Source organism: Pleurodeles waltl, chromosome 4_1, assembly GCF_031143425.1.
Source record: "Pleurodeles waltl isolate 20211129_DDA chromosome 4_1, aPleWal1.hap1.20221129, whole genome shotgun sequence".
NCBI lineage: Eukaryota > Metazoa > Chordata > Amphibia > Caudata > Salamandridae > Pleurodeles > Pleurodeles waltl.
The window spans coordinates 917477382-917498046 of NC_090442.1; the positions used below are offsets into that span (position 1 = coordinate 917477382).

Consider the following 20665-nt stretch of genomic DNA (forward strand, 5'->3'; position numbering starts at 1 on the left):
ATCAGAGGTCACCTCCCATCGCGCTGGAAGCATGCTTCCAGCGCTATGCAGAAGAGAAATGCTCAGCATCTCTCTTCCGCTTGGGAGGAGGGGGCAGGCAGAGGCATGAAAGGAAAGGAAAGGCCTTTCCTTTCATTTCTCTGCAAGGATTTCTGCTGCCTGATATCGATGCGATCGGGCAGCAGAAATGCCCACTAGACATCAGGATTTTTTTTTGTGTGTGTAATACTTACGCATAAGGGGAGCAAGGGCCGCTCCCCAGAGGTGCAAAAATACCTTTAGGCCTCTTCTGCACCCCCCCCTTCCGGGGCAGATCGGCCTATTATAATTAGAAACCCCTAGACACCAGGAATATCTTTTTTTTGTGTTTACTTTGTTTTTATGTATGGGGTGCGACCCCTTAGGCAAGGGTCACTCCCCTGGGGGCAAATTGTATTTAGGCCAATGGGGGCAGAAACCACTAGACACCAGGGATTTTTTTAAAATTTATATTTATATAAAAGGGGAGCGTCCCCTTGGGCAGGGGCTGCTCCCCAGGCGGTCAAAATACTTTTAGGCCTTTTCTGCCCCCTCCCCCCCGAGGGGGCAAATTGGCCTATTATAATTAGGCCGATCTGCTGCCGGGGGGGGCAGGAACGCCTAGACACCAAGGATATATGTATTTTTTTGTCTACTTTATTTTTTTATGTGTAGGGAGTATCCCTTAGGCAAGGGTTGCTCCCCTGGGGGGCAAATTGTATTTAGGCCATTTCTGCCCCCTTGGAGGCAGATCTGCCTATTTTAATTAGGCCGATTTCCCCCAGGGGGGGCAGAAACCACTAGACACCAGGGATTCATTTATTTTTATTTTTTTGGGGCGCCAATTTCACGCAAGAGGAGCGACCCCTTAGGCCTATATGGCTGCTGAGCCCAGGGCCAAAAATGCAAGTCCTTCCCCTCCCCTTGCAAAAACAGGTAGTTTAGTGAGGTACCATTTTTATCGGGAGACTTGGGGGAACGCTGGGTGGAAGGAAATTTGTGGCTCCTCTCAGATTCCAGAACTTCCTGTCACCGAAATGTGAGGAAAAAGTGTGTTCTTGGCCAGATTTTGAGGTTTGCAAAGGATTCTGGGTAACAGAACCTGGTGAGAGCCCCACAAGTCACCCCACCCTGGATTCTAGGTGTCTAATTTTCAGAAATGCGCAGGTTTGGTAGGTTTCCCTAGGTGCCGGCTAAGCTAGAGGCCAAAATCCACAGCTAGGCACTTTGCAAAAAACACATCAGATTTCAATGTAAAAATGTGATGTGTCCATGTTGCGTTTCCTGTTGCAAGCATTAGGCCTACCCACGCAAGTGAGGTGCCATTTTTATCGGGAGACTTGGGGCAACACAAAATAGCAAAACAAGTGTTATTGCCCCATGTCTTTCTCTTCGTTTTTGTCCTTCCAAATGTAAGACAGTGTGTAAAAAAGACATCTATTTGAGAAATGCCCTGTAATTCACGTGCTAGTATGGGCACCTGCTTCTGAACACCTTATCTTGTGCCCATTTTGGAAATACAAAGATTTTCTTGATACCTATTTTTCACTCTTTATATTTCAGCAAATTAACTGCTGTATACCTGGTATAGAATGAAAACCCATTGCAAGGTGTAGCTCGTTTACTGGCTCTGGGTAATTAGGGTTCTTGATTAACCTACAAGCCCTATATATCCCCGCAACCAGAAGAGTCCAGCAGACGTAATGGTATATTGCTCTCAAAAATCTGACATCACAGGAAAAAGTTACAGAATAAAACGTTGAGAAAAACGGCTGTTTTTTTTTTTTTTTACCTCAATTTCAATGTTTCTTTATTTCAGCTGTTATTTTCTGTAGGAAAACCTTGTAGGATCCACACAAACGACCCCTTGCTGAATTCAGAATGTTGTCTACTTTCCAGAAATGTTTAGCTTTCTGGGATCCAGCATTGGTTTCACACCCATTTCTGTCACTAACTGGAAGGAGGCTAAAAGCACAAAAAATTGTAAAAATGGGGTATGTCCCAGTAAAATGCAAAACTTGTGTTGAAAAATGGGGTTTTCTGATTCAAGTCTGCCTGTTTCTGAAAGCTGGGAAGCTAGTGATTTTAGCACTGCACCCCCTTTGTTGATGCCATTTTCAGGGGGAAAAACACAAGCCTTCTTCTGTAGCTCTTTTTTCCCATTTGGTTACAAATTTGTGCTGGATTTTGGATAATTTCTTGGTCTCCTTCAGGGGAACCCACAAACTCTGGGTACCTCTAGAATACCTAGAATGTTGGAAAAAAGGGCACAAATTTGGCATGGGTAGCTAATGTGGACAAAAAGTTATGAGGGCCTAAGCACGAAATGCTCCAATTAGCCAAAAAAAAGGCCTGGCTCCTGAGTGGGAAAAGGCCTGGCAGCGAAGGGGTTAAACAGAGGTTGTTTGTTTATAGCTGGGTTTGAAACCTGACAGATTTTGTGCAGATATGTACAGTATGTAATTGCCTCAGTTCACCAATTTTAAAATGAAACTCCAGTTCTTTGATTGTGCTTTGGTCTAAAAAAGACTGGTAGGATTGGTACTGTATCAGTAATTTATAAACTATGTTATTTAGTGCACACCCTATAAGAGTAGCTGCTTCACCATAACTGGTCATGTGTATGTTTAAAACTATTTAATGAGTATGAACCTAAGCCCTACCAACCTTCTGAAGAAACCACTCTGCAAGAGTGAGGTGGAGGGGCAGGGAGTGGCTGTAAATGGATTAAAGAGGCCCCAGGTGATTTTGGGATTAGCTGTCTCAGTATTCCTTCCTCGCACATTAAATTGCAGCAGTCCTGTGTTTCAGAGGAGAGCTTTGGGCACCCACACGTTTTTATTTACAAATTAAGTACTACCTACTGGCCTTCTAAAGAAAACGCACTCAAAGAGAGTTTATTTTTAACTTCGGTATGTAGTTATGTAAGTTTGCTGAATGTTAAACCAAACTCTTGTTGTTTGAGCATGCCTTGTTTAGAACGTGGTGGAAGGGCTGATTCAGTCAGTTCCTTCTAGAATACTTGTAGCTTATAAACTACCAGTGAGGTATATGAATATGCAGTTTCAATAGCAGTATAACTTATACATTAACCATTCAATACCTAAAGCAAAACACACTGCCAAGACACCTAAATAATAAAAAACTGCTATGGTCTGCATAATATGCTGCATATCTAAAGGCTAATAAGGTCCAAAGGGCGAGACCTATTGGCTATGCCAATGCTTGTTTTAACCTGAAGGCATATGTTGAGTATAGTTTTCACACAGACTACCACTCAATACATTGAACAGATAACCTGTGTGACGTTTGTACACAAGGGCACATTTTGCATAGTTTGCATGCAGATAACCGCCCGAGCGTAATCTTCTTACTTTTAATTAACTTTATGTGCGTTATGGGCGTAATATGTACTGTTTCAGCCACTCTTACCTACAAGTACTGAGCCGTGTCATCTGTGTATCGTTAAACTGTTAGTTTTTTGCAGTAAACATAGTATGCATTTGGTTTCTTCAACATTGTATATTTTTTAAATGCTGCATCGTGTCACTTCCATGTAGATCGTACAAGTCGTGCTGTGTTTTTTAAATAATTTTCAAGAAATGTGAAATGTATGCCATTTACTGAGTGATTTTGTAAACATTATCTGGACTCTGCTGATGAGCCTTGAAACGGGACATAAGTTACTTTGCATTGACTACTACTGTTTCTTTTTCAGCTTTATATTGAACACATTTGTGCAGTTGTTGAAGCCGCTCCACTGAACTCTGACTTGCAGTTAGCTGCACTTAGGGTGTTAACTAACATGTCTGTTACAAACCAGTACCAAGACATGATGGTAAACTCTTTACCGTGCTTTCTTCGTTTGTGGTCTCATGGAAATGAAAAGACGCAGGTACAGATTTTCTATTTCAGTTTCTTGAATCACTTGTTTTTGCATAATGTGTGTGTGTGTACTGCTTTTGAAAATAAATTATTGTGCCCATGATAACAGTCATTCGTATGAACAGTGGGACTGAATTTACCTGGTCTTTACCCCACCTACCTTGGTCCCACAGTCGGAAGCAATATTATCCATGCGCCGCTCTCTACCCCTGTAGCCATCAAAGCGCCTGCGCTATATCGCCTTGGCCTAGCTGGAGGTGCCGTTTCACCTATAGAAAGGGTCTTTTACCATTGCGCTGAACCAAGCTTACCATCATACCTACCCTTGGCTTCCTACTATCCCACCTTTTACCATCCCTCGGGCGATCCTCCAGCAATGGGTGCCCTCTTCAACACAGCAGTGACGCTGTGCGCCAAGGAATCATGTTGGATGGTGGTGCCTGAAACAGAGTGGCATGTCACTGGTGCTGCCGACCAGGGTGGCTTGATGATGAGCATGTACGGTAGACACAATGTTGTATCGGCAGGGGAGTGATGCCACAGTGTGGTGTCTCTCTAGGATGGGGTGGGTTGTGCAGGAATATGTGCCATATTCTTGTTGCCCTTTCTTGTTTCACTGAATGCATGAATTCCTGTGAGTTTGAAGGGAACACAAACCTTTGTGGTTTAGCCAATTGGATTACCAATTGAGTATGCCCCTAGTCGTAATTTAAACACTTCCATACGGAAATATGAACATATTTTCCCACAGTTCTAATGTGTATGACCTCTGCGAAAAAAGCAAGGTAGTCGAGGATATTAATCTGTGTGAAAATATGCACTAACATTCGGGGGTGGCACTTGGGATTGGCAGTGTGGGCAGCTGCCCAGGCCCCGCACTCAGATCCAAGACATGCGGCCTCGCTTCAGGGTGAAGGCCACACTTTCATCAACTGCTCCTGTGCCCCGTCCCCATCTGATCGATGCAATAATATCTTTTGTAAGGGAGGTGTCTTGCCCTCGCTAGTGCAGTTGAATGGTGGCATCCTGGGGGTGGTGTGGGAGAAGTGAAAGTGAGTGGGGACCAGCAGCAAGCCCAGCAATGGTTTTGGCTCGCAAGGCTAGAGTGTGGAAGTGTCCCTGTTACAACCCACCTTGAAGCCTTCTCATCACTTTCGTTTGGTGTTTCCATACAACAGAACGGCCCGGCCTCTTTTTCTAGGATGAGCAGGATAATCAGATGAGAAGGGGTAAGTTGGCTGAGGAGAGAGCAGCCAGATGGGACTGGCATGGCAGGGCTCCCCCCAGTACTACAGCTTCGAAGCCGGGAAGGGGCACTCACTCTCCTGAGCCTCACAGCGCTGGATCAGGCTGTAAGGTTCAGAGGTTGGGCCCTTATCCATAGGCCTTGCAGCCATTATTCAGTGCCGCTAGGCCCAATGCAGGGGGCCCCATCGCCTGTGCTTCACAGCTTACGGAGTAACTTAATGAGTACAGTGATAAAAGCGACCCTTTCCAGCTACCCTATAAAAGCGACCCACTCCAGCTACCCCATAAAGGTGACCATTCCTGTTGCATGTGTATTTCCAGTCCGGAATGTAGCTATTGCTGGGAGAGGATGTGACATAACAGCCAGAGCTTCCAACACTGGAGCTGAAGAACCAGGTTCTAGTCTGGTCAGCTGAATATCCTGTGATTCTGGGGAAATCCCAATCTCCCTGTGCCTAAAAAACAAACTAAATGAATGTGTCTTCTGTAAATTAACTGGAACGCATATAAAGCACCCCAGTACTTTGGAGATGAGTTTGCTACATGCAGCTGCAAACAAACTGCCCCCATGTTACCGACCCTGACACTTTAATGTGTCTTTGCTCCCCTGCATCCACAATGTGGATAAAAGGTAAAGTTGTGCCATAGCAGTTGTTCTCAGGTGTTTTTAATTCAGTCCCATATTTCTCCTGTGGATAAAAATCTTTCTAGCTTACGCGTCAAGAATTTTCAATTCTATTAAGGACACGGAGGCGAGGATTATGCTGTCTCCTTCTTTACTAACTCCAAACAGCAGCCAATCAATATACAGAAAAACAATAACTACATGTCCCATGAGGCATAAGCCTGACATGACATGGTCCAATCACCACCCATACCCTTTGTCCATAAATGTTATGACCTTTAACATCACTTCCTCTTTCTTTGGTTAGATCCGGCAATATGTACATCAGAGAAACGAAACTTCACAAATAGTCAAAATCAAAAGTTCTCAAACTCTAATCTTGGTGCGATCCGAACTCCGCTGGAACCAAACTTCTTGAATGAACCGAAGAACAGGTCCATGAACAATGTCCTCAGAGTAGAGAGAGTCGAGATCTCAAGAGTTCTTCTTATCAGAACCTAAGAAAACAATATACATAAGGTAATATCCTGTAATAATGTAGGGAAGCAAAATGTCAATGATAATAGCATCTCAGGGTGGGAAGAAATAATGTCTAATATACAATAAAAAAATAATTACAATCATTTGATATTAACAACATTGTTTCTTTGGGAGGGATAATCCTCGCCTCCGTGTCCTTAATAGAATTGAAAATTCTTGACGCGTAAACTAGAATTTTTGTTATTCTATTTCAGGACCGGAAGCTCTGATTATGCTCGTTTAAAGCTGATTAATAACCACAGAAGCAACATCTAAAACAGGTTTTTGATAACATTTTCTAAATGTAGATTCTGACGACCAATCTGCCGCTTTCATAATGTCCTCTAGACGAGAACCTAAAGCAAATGTCTTGGACCCCATTGCGCCCCTTACTGAATGAGCTCCAAATACATTAATATCTATGCCTGCTTCATTCATTAGCCATTTAACCCATTGAGACAAGGTGGCCGATGAGACCGGTTTGAAAGGTTTTTGCAGAGCTATGAGTAGCTGACCAGAAGTATCTTGTCTAAGATGCTCTGTAGCTAGCTCATATTCTCTTAAACATTGAACCACACAAAACTTTGGGTTGTCTGAGAATGCTGGGTAAGATACCGACCTGCAATTAGTCTTTGTCCGTTTGGAAATGTTAAACGTAACCCCTTCGGGTGAATACACTCTACTTGTTAAGTCCAAGGCTTTGATGTCCGATACGCGTTTGCAAGAGATGAGGCATAGTAATATTGTCAGTTTAGCTGAAATCTGTTTACGCGATAAGAAACTATTGTCTGGCCAGGAGTCCAAAAATCTCAGTACAATATTGACGTCCCACAAGATGGAATATTTGGTTTGAGGAGGATTGGATAAACGAATACCCCTAAGTAACTTACATATGAGAGGATGTTCACCAGCCGGTTTGCCATCCAGTTGAGCATGGCCAGCTGAAATGGCCGATCTAAAGTTGTTAACTGTTCTATAAGCTAGGCCTGAGCCAGCTAATTCATCTAGAAAATTAACAATCATTTCAATATTTGATTCCACGGGATTGAGATCCCGTCTATCACACCAACTAGTCCATCTTCACCATGCAGATGTGTATCTTTTATGGGTACCTGATGCCCAGGCTTGTTTGATGAATGTCGCAGCTTGTTGCGAAATTCCTGGGGTGTTCCATCTTGCCCTGAAACCTTCCAAGCCATTAATGTTAGTTTCAGTGAAACAATTATTGGATGTTGATGATTCTCCGGGTTCAAAAGGAGATTCGGGCGAGGAGGAATGAGAAGAGGTAGAGCGCAGGTTAACTGAAGGGCAAGTGGGAACCAAGGTTGAGCTCTCCAGCAAGGAGTCACTAATATGATCTCCGCTTTCTGACGTCTTATCTGAGACAGTACTCTGGGGATCATTAGGAACGGGGGAAAAGCATATCCCCGAAATTTCGACCAGTCTTGAAGAAATGCGTCGGTCACCAAGGCCGGAGGGTCCGGGCGCCAGCTGAAAAAATTTGGTATCTGAGTATTGAGTCGAGATGCGAATAGATCCACTTCGCACTGGCCCCAAACTTTGGATATCTGTTGAAAAATTATCAGATCTAGTCTCCAGTCGCTGAAGTCTGTCATGTACCTGGAGTTCCAGTCCGCTATTGTATTCTGGTCCCCTGGGAGATATTCCGCCATGATAGTCAGGCGATGGCTGAGGCAATAGTGCCAGAATTCCTTGGCAATTTCCGCCAGTATCCTGGATTTCGTGCCCCCTAGTTTGTTGACATACCGCACTGCAGAAATGTTGTCCATTCGTAACAGAATGCAGCAGTCCGTCTATTGAGGGGAAAGGCTCCTGATGGCAAAGGATCCCGCTAGGAGCTCTAGACAGTTGATATGAAGGGTCTGCTCCCAGGTCGACCAACAACCTCCAGTTACTATCGAGCCACAACGGGCTCCCCATCCCCAACGGCTGGCATCGGACTCTATCACTAATTCTGGGAGAGAACCGAAAATTGCCCTGCCGTTCCAAGCTTCCATGTGTTGGAGCCACCAATGAAGTTCTGCTTTCACTTCGTCGGTCAGGGGAATCATTTCTGAGTAGCTGAGACCCTGTTGAAGGTGTCTGATCTTGAGTCTCTGAAGGGCGCGATAGTGAAGTGGGGCCCGGAAGATTGCCTGAATCGAAGAAGCAGGAAGGCCTACTATTCGGGCAATGTTCCTCAATGAAATTATCTGGTTGGATAAAGCAGCCCTCAATTCTCTCTTGATGCCTCAAATTTTCTGAGGTGGGAGAATAAGAAGGGAGAGGATGGAATATATCCTGAATCCCAAAAAGTCTATCACTTGGGAGGGAGTCAATAATGACTTCTGCACATTGATAAGGAAACCTAAATCCTGCAGAAGGTTGATTGTCCATTCCACATGAATCAGGAGTGTCTGGGGGTTCTGAGCCATCAGAAGGATGTCGTCGAGGTAAATTATCAGTCTGACTCCCTTGGATCTCAGCCATTCCATCACAGGTCTCAATAGTTTTGTGAAGCACCACGGGGCTGATGAGAGGCCGAAGGGGAGGGCATTGAATTCCAGACAGTGCCCCTTCCAGAGGAATTGTAGGAACCTCCTGTGAGGGTGAAAGATGGGCACTGACAGGTAAGCGTCTTTGAGGTCGAGACGCACCATCCAATCTCCCTCTAGAAGAATGTCTTGTAACAAGTGGATACCCTCCATCTTGAAGTGTCTGTATAAAATCCAGTAGTTGAATTCTTTGAGATTTAGAACCAGACGGTGACCGCCTCCCTTTTTGTCTACGACAAAGATGGGGCTGAGGAAGCCTGCTGGATGAGGAGATGAAAAACTCACCGCTCCTTTGTGTAAGAGGTCTTGTACCTCTGAGTCTATAAAAGCCTGGTCTGCGAGGGAAAAATACATTTGTGTTGGAGGGGAAATTTGAACCGGAGTTCCTATAAACTCTAGATGAAAACCAGTAACTGTTGAAGAATCCAGGGGTCTCCTGACATTCTTTTCCAGTTTTCTAGTAATAAGCCCACTCTGCCCCCAAGACGTACTTGAGAATAAGGAATAATGCTCACCTGAATAACTGGATTCTTGGATCGCTCACTGCTGACCCCTGCGGGTTCCACGTCTGTATCTGGGGTGTCCGCCTCGGTTGCGAGTGGGGTAGAAGGTGGCGGCCTATTGATCGGAGTACCAGTTGTTTCTCCCTCTTGGGTAGGAATATTGAGAGCCTTGAAAGGATCCTCGCCGAGCATACGCTCTCCAAAACGTCCGGCCCTGGCAAAAAGGTTTCTTTTGAAGACTTTCTTAAAAGACAAGTGAGCCTTGTCTAGGGAAGAGAAAGTAGCGCAAAATTTCGCTAGGTCTTTTATAAAGGAAGAACCAAAAAGGAGGCCATCAGCCGATGGGCCAGCTTCTTAGGTTGCCAGGTCTGTTATCTTGGGATCGATTCTCATAAGAATTGATTTGCGACGTTCTGACGAAACCACACTGTTTGCATTGCCCAAAAGGCAAAGTGATCTCTGGGCCCAGCCAATCAGGACTTCAGTATCCACGGGTGTACCTGTTTGTTTAGCAAGGAATGCCATGTCCAGGATTTTAGTCAAGGGACCTGTAACATCTAGAAGCTTATCTTGGCAAATCCGCCATGATCTGTCTAAACCTTTTTTGGGGTCTTTGCCAAATTTTCTCATAAAGGTGACCATAGTGGGGTCAATGTCTGGAGTGTCCGTAACCTTTTCTTCTGCATCAGGTATAGGGCATTCAGCTCTAAGGCGTGAACGGACCTCCTTGTCAAAACGTCTTCTGACATTGTCGTGGACGTATTGTGCTACTTCAGGGGATGGGGTCCAGTTGGAGGCTCTAGGGTGCATGATCTGAGTGGGATCGAAATCCAGGGTTTTTGATGAGGAGGGGTCTTTCCTAGGTTTTTTGCTGGGGATAGGAGGGTCCGAAGCGTCCGAGTCGCTGGAGTTAGAGTTGGAATCAGATGAGGACTGAGAAGAGTCCAGGTCTTTAGAGGTACTATAATTATGTTCGGTGGAATGTTTTTTAAACAATTTGTTAACAATTTGTTAAATGCGTCAGCGTGAACTCCAGTGATCGTGTTTTCAACCTCTTTCTTGTGAGAAGAGGATTGTTGTTCGCTATGCCAACCCTGGGATTTGGCGAAGTCAAATAATTGCCCTGAAAAGGGTCCCAAAGCTCTAACCAGGGCGTCATTAACAGATTGTTGTACTCTGTTATCAAGGGCTTCAACTAGGTTTACTTCTAGTTGGTTGCCCAAATCATCGGGGTAAAACCCTGTCTCATTCTCACTCCATTGAGCCATTATGATTTTGCTGGTATTAGAAAAAATAGGGGGAGTGTGAACCCCTGACAGGCAAAAAGCCCAATTATAATGTGGAGGGAGCTGCCTGTATATGGACACTCTAGGCAAAGCCTTTTTTAAATTTTACAACCCAGTTCTAGTCTGAACTGGGCGTCAGGGAGCAGAATACCGATTGAGGGGAAGGAAAAACAGCTGGCAGAAGAATCAAGCCGGCTCATCAAAAGTGATGAGATCGGCTTGAAACGCTCACGCAAAGCCCGAGCGTGGCCAGGGAAAGGGGACTACACAGGCGTGTAGTTGCTCCCGCTTCACAGGGCAGCAAAAAGAAGTCGTCAAGAAGCCGCGTTAAATACACACGCTTAAAAGCATAAATATACGGGTTAGCGCGAGCGGAATCGCGTTGCTACCCGATATTATTAGTTAACAGCAGGATATCAATATTAAAACAGTTTAAATACACAATTATAATAGAAAGAAGAAAAACGTCACTTATCTGCTGCGGAGCAGCAAAGAAAGAGGAAGTGACGTTAAAGGTCATAACATTTATGGACAAAGGGTATGGGTAGTGATTGGGCATATGATGTCAGGCTTATGCCTCATGGGACATGTAGTTATTGTTTTTCTGTATATTGATTGGCTGCTGTTTGGAGTTAGTAAAGAAGGAGACAGCATAATCGGAGCCTCTGGTCCTGAAATAGAATTCTGGTACGCATAGTTTTGTATCTCTAATGACAAAAGCAAAGCCACATAAGTACTGGAATGGATGTGCTTTGAACCCCTGACAATAGGCAAATTGAAATCTTAGCATACCAATATGTCTGATGTCATTATATAAAACTTAAATGTCCGTTTCTTTCAACTGCCTGGGAAATTATTTACATTCCGTTTGTCAACGGCAAATCAACATTCTCTTATCTTACATATCCTTAATGCCTGATTGCCACTTCTAACAACCTTCAAAAGTAAAGGCAAACAGCAGATTTAATGAAAGATTCCCTTAGGAGGAGCACCCGCAACAATAACACCATGCCACATCACAATCACCTCAAGTCCTCGCACTGTGTGTCATGCGTGACATTGCTTCCACACTCTGAGAAGAGTAGTAGCTGTGAAATTCAGCGGCACAAGGCTTAAATTTATATGTACATTTAATAGGGGTTCTGAGCCTAGGAGACACTACCTAAATGAGATGCTGAGGGCAGGGTGATAGTCTCGGGCGGCGAGTGGCAAATGGACTCTGGGACCTAGTATACGATCTCTAAAGGGCTGCAAGAACAGGGTGGCATTGAGGTAGGTTCATGGTCACTAAGAGGCCACCCCTGCTAAGTATCCCAGATCCATCCGAGGTGTACTGCTTCAGTCTAGGTTTTTTCTTTGGATTCTGGGACTGGTAGTGCTCATTCCATTATAGAACAGGACTACAGCTCCCTAAATTCAAGGAAAAAACCCGGACTGGAGGAGCACATCATGCACTGACCTGGGAAACTTGGCAGCTTTGATGTCCTTAAAAGGTTTTATGGGTGTTAGTAGAAAGCATCATAAGGGTTCCGACAATTGAGTTGAGGACAGCTCACCAGGAAGCCCACAGGGTCATAGCCAGACATTTTCACCATTACCTCATTCTGGGGAAAACTGGTAAGTTGAGTGCACTATATGTTTTGGTGCATAGCCCTTGTTGGTATAGGACTCTTAAACTGCAGTGTTTATTATAATTCTTCGTTTTTGCATCATTGCTTTGCCTTGTAAAGGACATCCGTACAGAGTGAAAGGGTCCACTTTCAAAGTTAGATTTTAATTACTGTGGACCTGAGCTCTGAAGTGACCTGCCTCAGTCAACACCTTGACCTTGGATTTATGCACCTTACTTTGGTATAGCCCTGACTTGTAATTAATATTTTTCCTGTTCTGGGCCGCACAGCAATAATGTAGCGCTCCAAGGCTCTGGTGAAGGGCCCCCTCCCCTGAACCTGGCAGCCCTCTGTAATGGGTGCAAAGCCCAAGAGAAGCCCCCCACCTCACCTAAATTGGCCTCTTTGCAGCCATGATCCAGCACTGTGAGGTCCAGAGGTAGGACCCCCCTCTCCTGGTTCTCGTAGCGCTACGTTATGGCTGCAAGTCCCAGGGCAGGCAAAATCATTCATTAAAAGAAGGGCTAACCCGAAGCAAGGACTTTAAGTGAGGCAGGTTCCCCAAGGTGTCAGGGCCTGCTGCAATTAAAATGTCAAGGAGGTTTATACTGTGCTTTATTTTGATATTGTATACGAGGCAAGACACTAATAGATACCTCAACAATGACTGTAAAAAACATTATGGTAATTAATCCATGTCAGTCATTTAAGTGAGGTTGCTCCCATTTACATTTCACAAGTTGTGCTTAATTTACTTCCCTAAGATTTGATTCTCCCTGGATTTTGCCTTTTACATGTTTTAATGCAACATATCAATCTTGTATTGTGCATGCTGTGAACTGATCCACCCAGGTGTCTGTTTGAGTTCAGGTTGTGGGAGGGTGTTTATAACGGGCCATGGATGAGAGCACTGGAGTGTGGTCTAAAGGCTGTTCATACTGTGAACTGACCCACTTGTAGGTGTCTGTGTGAGTTCAGTTTGTGGGTAGGTGTTTATAACGTGCTGTGGCTGAGAGCCCCGGAGTAGAGTCTAAAGACTGTGGGAGGTACTCACAGGGGCTGCCAGTTAGTCACAAAGGTTTTCAGAATAGATGGTCAATCAATCAGGTCTGGCCCCTCTGTGAGGCACACAGAGCAATGATGGCATGCCAATTGTAGTTGTACATATATACAAATACGTGTCAATTGGATGAAGAGAGGTGGGTCAGTGGAGGAGGGACCAGTTAGTTCAGACTATTATGGCATGGCTCACTCGTGAGGCCCAGAGCAGGATTCCCCCTCTCCCGTGCATCGCAGAGCTGACCTTTGGCTCCGAAGCCCAGGGGATAAAACACTGTCCTTTACAACTCATGGAGTACCTTAATGTTGTTTACAGTCATTGTTGAGTTATCTGTCAGTATTTTGCTCTGTAAAAGATAGAGCCCATACAGATTTTTATTACTACTGTGCGAGGAGAGACCTGCCACACTGAAAACCCTGACCGGGTGTTAACGGTAGTCATCTTGCTTTGGTTTACCCCTGTCTTTTAATGAATGCTTATCCCTGTTTTGGGCTTCATAGTGCTACATTATGGCTGCAATGTTCATGTCATGAAAAAACATTCATTAAAAGGAAGTGCTGAACCAAACCAAGGTGAGCAGCAGAAAACCAGGGGCAGGGCTGCAGTAAGGCAGGTAGTAATTCAAATCCGACTTTGAAAGGCATTTATGCCAAGTTCCATATGGATTTCCTTTACAGTGCAAACTGATAGACATCTTAACAATGACTGTAAAGAATATTACAGTAATCCATGTCAGTGAGATTGTGCATGTTGGTATTTCACACTGCTTCCCTAAGAGTATTTGTTTTTTCCTTGATTTTGTTTTTATGTATTTTTTCATGCAACATATCATTCTTGTATTGTGCATACTGTGAATCGACTTACCTAGAGGTATCTGTGCGAGTGCAGGTTGTGGGTGAGGGATTATAACGGACCATGACTGAGAGCACTGGAGTTGCGTGGTCACAGACATGTTGAGAATACCTGCTTATCCAATCATGCTTGGCCCCTCTGTAGAGGGCACAAAGCAAAGGCGAAATGTGCCAATTGTACTTGAGGTATTAGGCAAAAGTGTGTTTAGGAGACAAAAAGTTCCTGTTGAAATATTAGCAGAGTGAAAGTAAAAGAGGAGAGCGAGATAGAGAGAAAGAAAAAGTGTGTGCGAAAGAGGAAAGAGAAGAGATCGAAATATATAAATGAAAGATTTCAGAAATGGGGATAAAAGGGTGTAAGTGTCTCACAGAAAGATGGCAGAAGAAAGTGGTAAAGTGGATAAAGGAGAACAGGAATGATTGCAAGGCTCAACACTACTACACCTTCCACAGACTTCAGTAATGTTGAACTCAGTCTCATATTTTCAGAATTGAACTCATTTATCTAATGCCTCTAACAATTATTGTCAAAGCCATTGAGTCTACCTTGTATTGGGGTCACGTCCACTATTGTGTGTTGTATTTGGATGCAGTAACAAAACGCTCACAGAGATACACCCAAATACTGTTCAGTTGGCATGCTGTCTAAAGCAGAGGATGTTAATTTACATTTATTACGCTGCCCCCTTAAGTATGTAAGACACGCTACTTGGAAAGAATTGATACTTGTGCTTTTTTGTTGCCTTATATTATTGCTTTATTTAATATGAATGAACTTCCTGATGACCAGTTATATGCATATATTTTTATGAGGAAGTAGGTGACACAGGGCAGATACTACCAATAACTTCCATAAGTGTATGTTCGATGGCATATGTTGCTGCAGATACACATGTTTGGCACAGTAGTCTTTTTGGTCACGGGACCGAAGGACTCCTCCCTCCTCGGCTCCATTGCGCATGGGCGTCGACTCCATCCTAGATTGTTTTTTTCCGCTGTCGGGTTCGGACGTATTCCTTTTCGCTCCGTGTTTCGGTTCGGAAAGTTAGTCAGAATCTCGGAAGAAAGCGTCGGTATTGTTCCGTTCGGTATCGGGATAGTTAGGTACATAGACACCGATCATCGGAAGACTTTGGGGTAGCTTCGATTCCCCCATCGGGGCCTGGTCGGCCCGACCGCGTGCGACATCGAAGCCGATGGAACGGACCCCGTTCCGTTTCTGCCCAAAATGTCACAGTAAGTATCCTTATACAGATCAGCACTTGGTCTGTAACTTGTGCTTGTCCCCCGAGCACAAGGAGGATACCTGTGAGGCCTGTCGAGCCTTCCGGTCCAGAAAAACACTCCGGGACCGAAGAGCCAGGCGTCTACAAATGGCGTCCACGCCGACAAAACAACGTTTCAACGACGAAGAGGAAACATTCTCGGTTCCGGAATCAGAATCCAGAGACTCCGACGTCGAACAACAGCAGTGAGTAAGACGTCGAAAAGTAAAACCATCGACAAAACGAAAGCCCAGGGGACGCCACTGCCAACAGGCCATGGCTCGACCCATAAAACAGGCGACCCGTCGAAGGCGCCGAAAAAGGGCACGCCCATAGCGAAGACACCCGACTCCGGTCGAGGGACCGCCATGGAGCAACCTCGGAGCCGAGAAAGCGGCTCCGAGAGACAAAGACAATATACCGGCACCGAAAAACATCGGCACCGAGAATCCATGCCGAAAGGAACAAAAATTCTGTTGGTGCCGAAACCGAAAAAAGATTCTCTCTCGGCGCCGAAAAATACCACACCTTCATCCTACTCAGAGGAACAAGGAATAAGTGGCCAGATGCACAGATTTGGACAAGAGCTCCAAAGTGTAGAATCAGACTACACACAAAAGAGACTGTACATCCAGCAAGACACAGGGAAGATATCAACCCTTCCCCCAATAATGAGGAAAAGAAGGATCAGTCTCCTCAAGGATGACGCACAACCACAAGCCAAAGTGGTCAAAAAAGTCACGCCTCCGCCCTCTCCACTACAACAGGCATCGCCGGCACAAACACCGCCACAAATGCACTCACCAGCGCAAACTACCATAAGTCAAGATGATCAGTATCAAGACGCTTGGGACCTATACGACACCCCAGTGCCGGACAATGATCCAGATTCATACCCCACAAAGCCGTCCCCGCCAGAGGACAGTACCTCATACTCACAACTGGTGGCTAGGGCTGCAGAATTCCACAATGTCCAACTGCATTCAGACCCTATAGAGGATGATTTTTTATTTAACACCCTCTCGGCTACACATAGCCAATATCAATGTCTCCCAATGCTACCGGGGATGTTACGGCACGCAAAACAAATTTTTGAAGAGCCCGTAAAATCAAGAGCCATCACCCCAAGGGTGGATAAAAAATACAAACCACCACCCACAGATCCAGTGTTTATTACTTCGCAGTTACCACCTGACTCCGTAGTAGTAGGGGCAGCTCGCAAAAGAGCAAATTCCCATACATCTGGTGACGCCCCACCTCCGGACAAAGAAAGCAGAAAATTTGATGCGGCAGGGAAAAGAGTAGCATCACAGGCAGCCAACCAGTGGCGCATCGCAAATTCTCAAGCGCTGCTGGCCAGATATGACCGCGCTCACTGGGATGAGATGCAACTTCTCGTAGACCATCTTCCCCAAGAATACCAAAAAAGGGCGCAGCAAATAGTTGAAGAGGGACAAACGATCTCAAACAATCAAATCCGCTCTTCACTGGACGCAGCCGATACTGCAGCGAGAACAGTCAACACTGCTGTCACCATAAGGAGACACGCTTGGCTCCGCACTTCAGGCTTCAAACCTGAAATCCAGCAGGCTGTCCTTAATATGCCCTTCAACGAAAAACAACTTTTTGGCCCTGAAGTGGATACAGCCATTGAAAAAATAAAAGGACACAGACACGGCCAAGGCCATGGGCGCACTCTACTCCCCGCAGAGCAGAGGCTCTTTCAGAAAAACTCCATTTAGAGGGGGGTTTCGTGGCCAACCCACAGACACCACCAGCCAACAAACAAGAACCACACCATATCAGGGTTCCTTCCAAAGGGGAGGTTTCAGGGGATATAGGGGGGGTCAATTCCCAAGGAGTAGGGGAAGATTCCAGACTCCAAAAACACCTCCACCTAAACAGTGACTTTCAAGTCACGCAACCCCTTCACTCAACACCAGTGGGGGGAAGACTAAGCCAATTCTACCAATCTTGGCAACAGATTACAACAGACAATTGGGTATTAGCAATAATCCAACATGGCTATTGCATAGAATTCCACAACTTCCCACCAAACATCCCCCCCAAAACACGCAAAATGTCACCACAACATTTAGAACTTTTAGGACTAGAAGTTCAAGCACTACTGCAAAAGGATGCAATAGAGTTAGTACCAGTACAACAAAAAAACACAGGAGTCTACTCCCTGTACTTTCTCATTCCAAAAAAAGACAAAACATTAAGACCAATATTAGATCTCAGGACACTAAATACCTACATCATATCGGACCATTTTCACATGGTCACACTACAAGACATCATTCCACTGCTCAAACAGCAAGATTACATGACCACATTAGACCTAAAGGATGCGTACTTTCATATACCAATACACCCTTCTCACAGAAAGTACCTACGGTTCGTATTCAAAGGAATACATTACCAATTCAAGGTGTTGCCATTCGGAATAACAACTGCACCAAGAGTGTTCACAAAATGTCTAGCAGTAGTAGCAGCACACATCAGGAGACAACAGATACATGTGTTCCCTTACCTAGACGATTGGCTAATCAAGACCAACACAGTAAAAAAATGCGCAAACGACACCACATTTGTCATACAAACCCTTCACAAACTGGGGTTTTCCATCAACTATACAAAATCACACCTAGAACCGTGTCAAACACAACAATATCTAGGAGCAACCATCAACACATCAAAAGGAATTGCCACTCCAAGTCCACAAAGAGTGCAGGCATTCCACAAGGTAATAAGTGCTATGTTTCCAAACCAAAAGATACAAGCAAAATTTGTGCTAAAACTTCTAGGCATGATGTCATCATGCATAGCCATTGTCCCAAACGCAAGACTACACATGCGACCCTTACAACAGTGTCTAGCATCACAATGGTCACAGGCACAGGGTCAACTTCAAGATCTGGTGTTGGTAGACCGCCAAACATACCTCTCGCTTCTATGGTGGAACAGCAAAAATTTAAACAAAGGGCGGACATTTCAGGACCCAGTGCCTCAATACGTTATAACAACAGATGCTTCCATGACAGGGTGGGGAGCACACCTCAATCACCACAGCATTCAAGGACAATGGGATATACACGAAACAAAATTTCATATCAATTACCTAGAACTGTTAGCAGTATTTCTAGCGTTAAAAGCCTTCCAACCCATAATAACACACAAATACATTCTTGTCAAAACAGACAACATGACAACAATGTATTATTTAAACAAACAAGGAGGAACACACTCAACACAATTGTGCCTCCTAACACAAAAAATTTGGCAGTGGGCGATTCACAACAACATTCGCCTAATAGCACAATTTATTCCAGGAATACAAAACCAACTAGCAGACAACCTTTCGCGAGACCACCAACAAGTCCACGAATGGGAAATTCACCCCCAAGTTCTGAACAAGTACTTTCAAATTTGGGGAACACCCCAGATAGATTTGTTCGCAACAAAACAAAACTCAAAATGCCAAAACTTCGCATCCAGGTACCCACACCGCGAATCACAAGGCAATGCTCTATGGATGAGTTGGTCAGGGATATTTGCGTACGCTTTTCCCCCTCTCCCTCTCCTTCCATATCTAGTAAACAAGTTGAGTCAAAACCAACTCAAACTCATACTGATAGCACCCACATGGGCAAGACAACCTTGGTATACAACTCTACTAGACCTTTCACTAGTACCGCATGTCAAACTACCCAACAGGCCAGATCTGTTAACACAACACAAACAACAGATCAGGCATCCAAACCCAGCATCATTGAATCTGGCAATTTGGCTCCTGAAATCCTAGAATTCGGACACTTAGACCTCACACAAGAATGCATGGAGGTCATAAAACAAGCTAGAAAACCTTCCACTAGACACTGCTATGCATCTAAGTGGAAAAGATTTGTTTACTACTGCCATGCCAATCAAATACAACCATTACATGCCTCTACTAAAGACATAGTAGGATACTTACTACATTTGCAAAAAGCAAATCTCGCTTTTTCATCTATAAAAATACACCTCGCAGCAATATCTGCTTACCTACAAACTACTCATTCATCGTCTCTATTTAGAATACCAGTTATTAAAGCATTCATGGAAGGGCTAAAAAGAATTATACCACCAAGAACACCACCAGTTCCTTCATGGAATCTTAACATCGTCTTAACAAGACTCATGGGTCCACCTTTCGAACCCATGCATTCCTGTGAAATGCAATATCTAACCTGGAAGGTCGCATTTCTCATTGCAATCACATCCCTCAGAAGAGTAAGTGAAATACAGGCATTTACCATACAAGAACCATTTATTCAAATACACAACAATAAAATAGTTCTAAGAACAAATCCAAAATTTCTGCCAAAGGTAATCTCACCATTCCATTTAAATCAAACAGTAGAATTGCCAGTGTTCTTCCCACAACCAAATTCTGTGGCTGAAAGGGCACTACATACATTAGACATCAAAAGAGCACTAATGTATTACATTGACAGAACAAAGCTAATCAGGAAAACAAAACAACTGTTCATAGCTTTTCAAAAACCACACATAGGAAATCCAATCTCTAAACAAGGCATTGCTAGATGGATAGTCAGATGTATTCAAACATGCTATCTTAAAGCCAAAAGAGAATTGCCTATTACACCAAAGGCACACTCAACCAGAAAGAAAGGTGCTACAATGGCCTTTCTAGGAAACATTCCTATGAGCGAAATATGTAAGGCTGCAACCTGGTCTACGCCTCATACGTTTACTAAACACTACTGTGTAGACGTACTAAATGCACAACAAGCTACAGTGGGCCAAGCTGTACTAAGAACATTATTCCAAACTACTTCAACTCCTACAGGCTAAACCACCGCTTTTAGGGGAGGTAACTGCTTTATAGTCTATGCCAAACATGTGTATCTGCAGCAACATATGCCATCGAACTGAAAATGTCACTTACCCAGTGTACATCTGTTCGTGGCATTAGTCGCTGCAGATTCACATGTACCCTCCCACCTCCCCGGGAAGCCTGTAGCCGTTTAGAAGTAGATCATAAATCTTAAACATCTGAACATTTGTAAATAATTATTATAAACTCTTAACGTACATACATATTCACTCCATTGCATGGGCACTATTTATACCAAACAACTCCATCCTCACCCTCTGCGGGGAAAACAATCTAAGATGGAGTCGACGCCCATGCGCAATGGAGCCGAGGAGGGAGGAGTCCTTCGGTCCCGTGA

General features: G+C 44.4%; 1 protein-coding gene across 1 annotated transcript in view; it reads left to right on the plus strand.

Moving 5' to 3' along the window:
• The window catches only part of ARMC10 (armadillo repeat containing 10), a 167318-nt gene that overhangs the window by 108784 nt on the left and 37869 nt on the right, over positions 1–20665 (plus strand). Inside the window, exon 4 of the mRNA XM_069229687.1 lies at positions 3737–3913. Coding sequence (XP_069085788.1) covers positions 3737–3913 — 177 coding nt within the window. The remainder of the gene's footprint in view (positions 1–3736; positions 3914–20665) is intronic.